The sequence below is a fragment of the Brassica napus genome, chromosome A2, assembly GCF_020379485.1.
Source record: "Brassica napus cultivar Da-Ae chromosome A2, Da-Ae, whole genome shotgun sequence".
In the NCBI taxonomy this organism is placed as follows: Eukaryota; Viridiplantae; Streptophyta; class Magnoliopsida; order Brassicales; family Brassicaceae; genus Brassica; species Brassica napus.
The window spans coordinates 19,931,271-19,941,230 of NC_063435.1; the positions used below are offsets into that span (position 1 = coordinate 19,931,271).

The 9,960-nt window shown below is 34.6% G+C and overlaps 1 protein-coding gene across 1 annotated transcript; it reads left to right on the forward strand.

The window, feature by feature from the left end:
- Nucleotides 1-6,489: 6,489 nt before the first annotated feature.
- Nucleotides 6,490-9,457, forward strand: LOC106411423 (glutathione gamma-glutamylcysteinyltransferase 1). Its single transcript, XM_013852184.3, has 9 exons — nt 6,490-6,731; nt 6,931-7,087; nt 7,170-7,408; nt 7,503-7,666; nt 7,761-7,812; nt 8,038-8,265; nt 8,369-8,552; nt 8,634-8,899; nt 9,112-9,457. The coding sequence occupies exons 1-9, from the start codon at nt 6,657-6,659 to the stop codon at nt 9,196-9,198; spliced, it is 1,452 nt and encodes a 483-aa protein (XP_013707638.1). The 5' UTR covers nt 6,490-6,656; the 3' UTR covers nt 9,199-9,457.
- Nucleotides 9,458-9,960: the final 503 nt, after the last annotated feature.

Below are 9,960 nucleotides of genomic sequence, written 5' to 3' on the forward strand. Positions count from 1 at the left end.
TTTTATAACTTTGAAGTACGTTAAAAGGGTAGAGAATATGATTGACCTTTTTGTAACCTATCCTCGTACCAAACTAGCCTTGTACAACTGGTTTGGTAGGATAAACTTTTTTTTTTCTAATGTCTGAGACTAATTCATAAATCATAACATAGTAGATAATTCATAACACAATAGATCATTCATAATACATAGAGAAGTCATAATACAATAGATAATTCATAAGACAATAGAGAAGTCATAAGACAATAGATAATTCATAACACAATAGAGAAGTCATAACACAATATATATATAGATAGGTGGAAGACTTCCTAGAGAAGTAGACTTTCACAAGACGAACAAGAGACTCCAGAAGACTCACAAAGAAGAAGACTTAGAAGACGTATAGAAGACCTCCAGAAGACTTACTGAAGACTTACTAAGAGAAGTCGACTTGCAGAAGACTTAGAAGACGTATAGAAGACCTTTGGAAGACTTACAGAAGACCTACAGAAGTCTTAATGAAGACTTACATATCAGGTTGATTGCAGTTTGGACGTGTTTGACGAGGCTGTCTGCAGTTTGAGCAGCTATAATCCGTGTGTAGCTTCCGCGGTTTGTGTCCTCTCATCCTGGACAGCTCCAACCAAATTTGCCATCTTGACTTCTTTTGTCGCCCCAGACCATGCTTTTCTTCCGGAGGAAGACATTTGTGTGGCTCAACTACTCCAACAGAAGGATATATATTCTCTAGGTACCCTGCATACAAATACGTCGTCGAGTATAGCAGGCACACAAGTGTGGTGATATTCAAATTAGCAAATGATCAAGGTGCTATAACATGTGAGCAAGATATTTTCTCGATTCCATAGACACCACAATCACACTTGACATGTTCCAAATCAACAACACAGTCATGTCTGCCACTTGTTACAAAGAATCGACATCCACCAATTTGTTGGACACTCATCGTATCTGCTATCTCTATCTGCTATCTCTGAACGGATTGCTAATAAGTATTCAACTCCCCGACTATGTTCACTTGTGAGATTCATATCATCTTCTCGCCTTTTCCAATACCATCTTCCCAGCTTCTCCCTTATGAACTCCAAAAGGAATGTTATGGGAAATCCTCTTGCTGGCTCCAGTGCGGAGTTAATAGATTCAGATATGTTGCTTGTTTTCAGATTGTACATTTCTCCATGAAAATAAACCCGTGACCATAGTCTCATGCCTGTTTCCTCTAAATATGTTGCAAGCTCCGGGTTAGCACTTTGAATCTCGTCCATGTACTGGTCAAAGTCGTAATCTGTATGAGCATAAGCAGCACTTTTAACCAAGTACAAGAGATGTTTTCCTTTATACTTTTGGACAATGTTCTGTTGTAGGTGATAATGGCATATAGCTAAGGTTGCCTAAGGAAACATGTTATCACATGCACTTTTAATGGATGTGTGCCGGTCGGAGACTATAACCAAAGCATGCTGATCAGAGACACATCTTCTCAATTTTTTGAAAAAACCATTCCTAAGAATGATCATTTTCACCATATACAATTTCAAAAGCCAATGGAAATATCTAAAAATTACCATCTTTTGCAACTGCAACTAACAGAACACCTGCATACTTCATGCTTAGGTGAGTCTCATCCACCATGATGACCCTTCTCTAATACTGAAAACCAGCAATAGAAGCTCCAAATGATAGAAATAGATACGTAAATCTATCCTTATCATCAAGTTCTATACTAGTGATAAAACCCGGATTTGCCAACTTGATTTGCTCCAAATATGAAGGCAGCCTTTCATACCTATGTTCTGTTGTTCCTCTTACCAATTTTTGTGCATATAACAATGCTATGTATGAAGTGGTGTAATCTAGTTTCATGCCAAACATGTTCTTCGTTGAATCTTGGATATGCTTCAGATTTAACCCATCAATGATTCCAATGCGATCTATGAAATGCTTACCAACATACTTCGGAGTACAATGTTTCTGTTGTGCCAGTCGGTCAAACCCAAAACATGTATGAGTTTTCAGATACTTGGTTACCCAAAATGTGTTTTTTCCATGTTTCATACTCGCTCTAACCTTCCATCCGCACCTTGTAACACGACATCTTGCCACAAGTATAGTTTTAGTAGCCTTGTATATTTTGAAGGAGAATTTCTGCTTCACAGCTGACAACCGCAGCTCTGAAACCAGTGCATCTCTATTTACAAATCTCTGGTTGACATATATATTGTCAAAAGATGTCCCATTTGAGCTTCCTCCTTCACTAGCATATGTCTCTTTGAAACCCTCAAAGCAAATATCATCTGCCTCTTACTCATCCTCATCCTCATCTTTAACTTTTCTATACACATTGTAATATGCAAACTCATCATCTACTTCAGCCGCATCGAAAAAATTAGCATCCTCCTCCCCATCATTTTTAACTTCATTAACATCTTCATAATATTCTTCTTCCTCTTCATATGAAACTTCATCAACATCTTCACCATCTTGGTTTCCATCAATGTTGGCATCACCAACAATCCTCATCCTGCCTTGGCTTGATACCCAAAGACGTACAACATGTGTTTTACTTATTATCTCGATCAAGTTCCGAACTTGTCTATCACTTGTAACATGAATAGAAGGACTATTATGAGCCATCTATTGCATCATTTCGTCTGGTAACAAGTAAGTTAAATTCATAACCTCTCTGTTCATGTCAAGGTTGTAAGCTTCTTGAGCCATTTCAACAAGTTCGGCATGTGTAGAACCATCACTCAAAAAGAACATTCTCGCTCCCTTGATATTGTCTACCACAAAATCTCAAGAATTATCTATGAACAACCATTCTAAATAGACTACAGGTAACTGACAAATCATATGCAAAAAAAATCAGATTAAAACACATTAGCAAACATAGGACATCAGACAAAAAAAAAAACAATCGCAGAAGACTCTCTTCTGAAAGTCTTCTCATGGAAGACTTCTTAAGAACAATATTAAACATAAATATTTGTAACCTCATAATTACTACCAATTAAGTTATGAATTCCACTCGGAAGTCACAATATTGACTAATTAACAAGAAAATATTAAAAATTCATTTTAAGTTAGGAGAAAATTGAAGTTTAATAAATATTTACATAAAAGACTGCTTAAGAAGTCTTCCATTTAGGTCATTTTTGTAATTGCAAATTTACGAAAGAAAACTTCTAAATAATCTACTTTACAGAAGACATCTTGAGAAGTCTTCCTTTGAAAATATTGGCTTACTTTTGAATTTGAATTTTTTTCGAAAATGTCAAGGAAGACTTCCAAGGAAGTCTTCTCGGATAAACATGTTAGTTTTGCAATTGACCGAAGTTTGTCAGAAATTTGACTTTTTATATAAATCTTCTCAAAGTCTTCCCGAAGTCTACTCAGTGTTGCACGAAGTCTACTGAGTTACTTTTGCAATTGACTATATTTGACTTTTTCCAGAGAAGACTTCAAAAGTATCTTAGTGTCAGAAGACTTCAAAAGAAGTCTTCTCTCCCAGCCAAAGGTTTGACCAAAACGCGGATTAAAATTTGAGAAAACTTCTAAAGAACGTTCAAAAGTAGCTCACGCAGACTTCTTTCGACAGCGAGAAGACTTCGAGAAGACGTTCAAAAGACTTCTTTAAAAGTTTCTCCTAGAAGACTTCCCGAGAAATCTTCTATAAAAAGTCAAATTTCTGACGAACTTCGGTCAATTGCAAAACTAACTTGTTTATCCGAGAAGACTTTTCGAGAAGTCTTCTCTAGGATTTTCGAAAAAAATTTGTTAACAAAGAAAAGTTAGAAGACTTCTAGGGAATACTTCTAGGGAAGTCTTCTTTTTTGAAAAATACACAAAAGGTCAATTGTAAAACTCACCTAAGCATTGACAAGTCTTCTTGACGAAGAAGACTTCTAGATGATCTGAAAAAAATAACGATTTCATACCTTCAACCCGTGAGATGACTTACTTGGTTTCTCCAATCACCCAAACTTCACGACAATAGCTACCAACTCGTTAATAACCAAGCTTCATGACCTTCAATGTCTCTATGAACCTTGCACAATTTGGAATCAAAATCTTCAGTTTCTTGGACAAATTTGGAGAGATAGAGAAAGAGATGTGATTTGTATGCATAAGAAATGAGACCGAATGAGAAAAGTTTAAAACTTTAGTGCATTAACACCTTCAAAATGGCTGTTCATGGTGGTTGGTGTATTGATGACAATGAAAATATTGTAAATATTTGGTGAAGATGATAATAATGTAAGACATTTTCAACAAAAAAATGTTAATTACATTTTTGTGAATAAATCGAACTTTTATGATGAATAGGGCAAGAGAAAGTTTCAAAAAACATAGGTCATTTTTGTGTTTGACTACAAATTTTAGGTCATTTTTGAAGAAAACCCTTTAATTTTTACAATAAGAGTATTGAAAAAATGACATGACATTTAGCTAGTTGAATGTATTAACGTGTTAAAACCAAAATAAATGGGTCTCACAAAATTAGGTGTCTATTTTGTATTGAATGTTTGAGAATTTTAATTTTCTTATTTCTCCCTAATTTTTTTATCATAAATTATTTATAATAAATTAATTTCTTATTTTAAGATTTTTAGATAAAAATTCATAAATTTTTATACTCTATAAATAGACATTTGTTTCATTTGATTTGGATATAGAAATTTTTTTTTCTCAAAATAATTTTCCAAAAATCATACCAATGAACTTTTACTTAAACTTTTAAACATTTTAAATTATTATTTAAAATTCTTCTAAAAAGTACTTAATTTTTAGTGATTTTAATTTATTTAATTGTGAGTTGAGACTATTGTACTAATTAAGTTATTTGTTTTTTTATTTGTTGTTTTTCTACGTTGCATCATTTATTTAAAGTTTCTTAATTTTGTAGCAATATTAGTTTTGTATTATATAAAAATAGTTAAGAATATAAATACGAAATTAAAAAAATATTTAAAGCTATGTAATGTTTTTTTAAATTTAATTATAATCGAAAATATTATTTGAAGTTATTTTTAAATTGTATTTAGTTTTCTAAAATACAAAATATTCATATATTTTAAATTTTAAGTTTAAGATATGAAATTTTAAATATATTTTAATATGTTGTTGTTAACAATAAAAAGAAGATAAAAATATGTAATAAAATAGTGGAGTAGAGTGTTGAATTTTATTAAATAAAACCAATCTAGGTAAAAAAAATTAGATAGTTGTTGAATTATTATATGGAAAAAATAGATGAAGTGGAATATGAAAAGTGTAATTTAGGGTGTTGAAAAATTCTGACAATTGTACATGGTTTTATACACGATCATGTACAATGGTTCAACACTAATTTCATTATCAATATCCTTGTTTTCTCTTATTAACATTTCACACCATCTTCTTTTTCTTTCACCTCGTTTATTCAACTTCTATATCATGTTAACCCTTTACAATGGTTTGTTTAAAAATGTCAACACCCTACCCCATTATTTTTAACTTACATATTTATTTTTTTACAATATAATCATTATATATTAATAATTTAATTGTAATTAACTTGAAAACTAAAATAACATATAAGGATTATTATTGGGATTTATTTACAAAAAAAAGTTTTTTTTTGTCATCAACTAAACAGATTCATACTGACTCTATAAACCAAACTGGGAGCTCCACATCCATGTGAACGACGAAAGACGAACTGACACTGCGTGCTAGACTGTCTGCCTTTGAATTTTGCGTCAGTGATAAATGAATGATCTCCGAGCTGAGGAAACTTTTTTTCAGGGTTTTGTGATCTTCTAAATAACTTGTAAAAGCTGGTTATTCTTATAGTTATGAAACCATCTTCACCAATTGAGAACAATCTTTTACAAAAAAAAGTTTAAAATATTAAAATAGTTGATTATAATAAAAAATGACACATAAAATGAGTGTAGTCTCTATTTACAGATTAAAACATCTTAATTTTTTATATAATTTTGATATTTTTAAAAAAAAAATTTATTATATAATAAATTCTTTCTAATTATTGGATTAAAATTAAAATCAAATGAAATATATGCCTAGCCAATGTAATTTTTTTTTGTCCAATCATGGAATGACACTTTTGGCAGTGCTGGGCCACAAAAATTGGTTAATTGTTTTTCAACCCTTGAAACCTTACAACGGTTATTAAATCCACGTAGAAAAGATACAATATTTCAATATTTTCGTTAAGGATTTTTAAAAGTTGAAATTCACTTTCAATATCGTATACAACGGGTCCACGGTCTATGCAGGAGCTGCACTGCACCGGTGACCTGTCAGAGGATCCAAGTGGTTTGAATATCACGCCAACTTTGACCAAAGACTAACGGTGTCCACACGACGTCAGTTCCGTTTATTCATCCCAATTCTAAACCGTAACAGAACCATATTTGTAGTAAAACAAATCGAAGACGAACCGGCCCGGATGTAATTAACGGCGTTTCGTCGTGGTTTACACGTTTGACTTGAGCGAGGGAGAGAGAGAGATAAAGAGAAAAAGAGAGAGCGTTGACCTGTGAGAGTCTCTACTATAATACATATCGCCTTCACATATTCAAATCTCATCACGCCCAAAGTTCAAAGTTTACTTATACGAATCCCTTGTAAGAAAGAAACCTGTGGTAATGGCTACGGCGGGTCTCTACCGGAGATCTCTTCCTTCTCCTCCGGCCATTGACTTTTCTTCTGCCGAAGGCAAGGTACGGTCGTACGGATCAAGTTTTTCATCCATGGATTCCAATGAAAAATTAGGTCTTCTAGGTTTATGAGCAGTGAGATGTTACTGTTTGTTTCCGAAGTAGTCGCCTTGTTGGTTTTATACTTTTATTACAGTGGGATATAGTCTTTGTTCTTGCTATATGTGTTGGCTTAGTTACTAAAAACATATGTTCTGTGCAGAAAATATTCAGTGAAGCGCTGCAGAAAGGCACAACGGAAGGATTTTTCAGGTTGATTTCTTATTTCCAGACGCAGTCCGAACCTGCGTATTGTGGCTTGGCTAGCCTTTCAGTTGTCTTGAATGCTCTTTCTATTGATCCTGGACGTAAATGGAAAGGTATACTATTTTTAGTATCATAAGAGAAGCAAATACGTCCTAGTCTACTCCGGAGTTTTTTGAGGTTTGTTTCTTCCAATAGGACCTTGGAGGTGGTTTGATGAATCGATGCTGGACTGCTGCGAGCCACTGGAAGTGGTCAAGGCCAAGGGTATTTCCTTTGGAAAAGTTGTCTGTTTGGCTCATTGTACTGGAGCCAAAGTGGAAGCTTTCCGCACAAATCAGACCACCATTGCCGATTTCCGCAACTTCGTTATCAAATGCTCCTCTTCTGAGAATTGCCATTTGATCTCATCATATGACAGAGGAGTATTTAAGCAGGTAACTTCTGTCTTCTGAAGCATAGCTTGTGAAACGTTAGTTTCTTTAGCGATCCTGCCGTGTTGATCAGGATTGTAACAAACTCTTATTGCAGACTGGGTCTGGTCACTTTTCACCTATTGGTGGCTATAACGCTGAAAGAGACATGGCTTTGATTCTTGATGTTGCCCGTTTCAAGTATCCTCCTCATTGGGTTCCTCTTAAACTTCTTTGGGAAGCCATGGACAGCATTGATCAGTCAACAGGGAAACGTAGAGGGTAACATACTCATTTTCATCTTTTTTCTATTCTACTGTATCATGAAGTAACTCTTTATAAGGTCTGATGGTGTTCTGTGTTGTTCTGTTCTCAGGTTCATGCTCATATCTAGACCCCATAGAGAACCCGGATTGCTTTATACTCTGGTATGTTTGGTTGCAATATAGATTCTCTAGATGCTTGCTAATATTCATTGTTGCATTTTATTTTAAAGCAATTTATCACTCACAGCCATTACTGGTTTGATGTAAATGTGAATTTGATTCGCCTTTCTCGAAACCTTAGGAAAACAGCTCTTACAAATGTATTGCATGAAATTCAGATCCTTGTTACATTTCATTGGTAATAAAAAAAACTTGTCTATACAACAGTGCTGTAAGGATGAAAGCTGGATCAACATAGCCAAGTATCTGAAGGAAGATGTTCCTCGTCTTGTAAGCTCACAGCATGTAGATAGTGTGGAAAAAATCATATCAGTTGTGTTCAAGTCACTTCCGTCAAATTTCAACACATTCATCAGATGGGTGGCTGAGATCAGAATAACAGAGGATGCAAAAGAAAATCTCAGCGCAGAGGAGAAATCGAGGCTCAACTTAAAGGTATACATTCCTTTTCCTTGTTTTTGCTTATCTGTTATTTTCCAGCGTCATCCTCGCTGCTCTTTGACTCTTACATGTCTGGTCTCTTGTTAATCTACTGCAGCAAGTGGTGCTGAAAGAAGTGCATGAAACTGAACTGTTCAAACACATCAGTAAGTTCTTATCCTCAGTTGGTTACGAAGACAGTATGACATTTGCTGCAGCAAAGGCTTGTTGCCAAGGAGCTGAAATCTTGTCTGGATGCTCATCAATAGAGTTCTGTTGTCGGGAGGTGAAATGTGTCAACGGTATGTCATATGCTGGTACTTATACTAAGTTGACTGTTTACATTTTGTTCAATATTGCTAAAACGATTTTACTACATGAAGGTGCTGTCGAGGTGGAAGGCACGGTGGTAACTGGAGTTGTTGTGCGTGACGGGAGTGAACAAAATGTTGATCTATTGGTGCCATCGACCCAAACTGACTGTGAGTATGGTCCGGAAGCAACTTATCCAGCAGGAAACGATTTGTTTACTGTACTTCTGCTGGCCTTACCTCCACAGACATGGTCAGGGATCAAAGACCAAGCTCTTATGAATGAAATGAAGCAGCTCATTTCTATGGCTTTCCTCCCAACTATGCTTCAAGAAGAGGTAATTTTTTTATACTAGTTCTATTTAGAGTCACTGTTCTATCTCTTGTGGAAAAGGGTCAAGGTCTCTTTACTTGTTAGGCAGAAGCCTTTTGGGGAAGAGACAATAACTAAACCTATGCTGAGCCTGAGAGTTTAGATCTTACAAAGTAACATGGTGATTGGTTAATTATCAATATGTGAACCAGATGAAGTAACATGGTGTTATTACAGGTGTTGCATCTTCGACGCCAACTTCAGCTGCTAAAACGATGCCAAGAGAACAAGGAGGAGGAGGATCTCGCTGCTCCTGCCTACTGATTCGTCTGCCCAAATTCACAAATCTTAATCGTCTCTCTTGCCCATCTGAATCCCAGTTACTCAAATTTATAACTCTTATTGTTATAGTCTCTTTATTATGTGTATGATTCAAACTCTACTTGCCTTTAATTTTTTTACGACCAAAAACTATTTTATTACTCAAACCTAAGGTGATCCGGGTAACCATACTTCAAACTCTACTTGCCATGAGAGAGATTTGTAACATATATATATGTGTGCGTTCTCTCTTTACTATTAAGTTATTAAGCCTTTTGCATCAAAAATTCTACGGCTGATTATAAATTACTCTTTTACACACAAGCACATGCTGATTATAAATTACTCTCTTACACACAAGCACATTTGGGTTGTCCCTTTCTAAAAAGCTTAACCATTTGCCCAAAAATATTCAACATTTTTTTTTGTGCTTAGAATAGTGTTGTGCTCTAGTTGGAGAGAGTGAAGAATTAGTGAAGCCAATTTCATGAGAAAATAATCTCTGTCTTGCGTGTTGAGATTCAAGAGTTGAGTAAAAATACAACAAGGAAGAGGAAGACCTCGCTGTTCCTCTCTCTTAATCCAATCTTAATTACCAATAAAATGCTAAATTACTCAATATAATTAATGTTTTTATATATGATCAATTAATGAAATTTAAAACAATATATTAAATTATTATGGGAAAATTGCTAAAAGAGAACAAAAAAACAAGGTTGTTGTCCCTTTGGTATAAAACCAACATGAAATTGTCTCAATAGTATA

Excerpts from the sequence above, each read along its gene's own strand:
- LOC106411423 (XM_013852184.3), top strand. The coding sequence starts at position 6,657 with ATGGCTACGGCGGGTCTCTACCGGAGATCTCTTCCTTCTCCTCCGGCC. Across the intron at positions 8,266-8,368 it reads AATCGAGGCTCAACTTAAAG|CAAGTGGTGCTGAAAGAAGT; the intron begins GTATACATTCCT and ends AATCTACTGCAG. Across the intron at positions 8,553-8,633 it reads GGAGGTGAAATGTGTCAACG|GTGCTGTCGAGGTGGAAGGC; the intron begins GTATGTCATATG and ends TACTACATGAAG.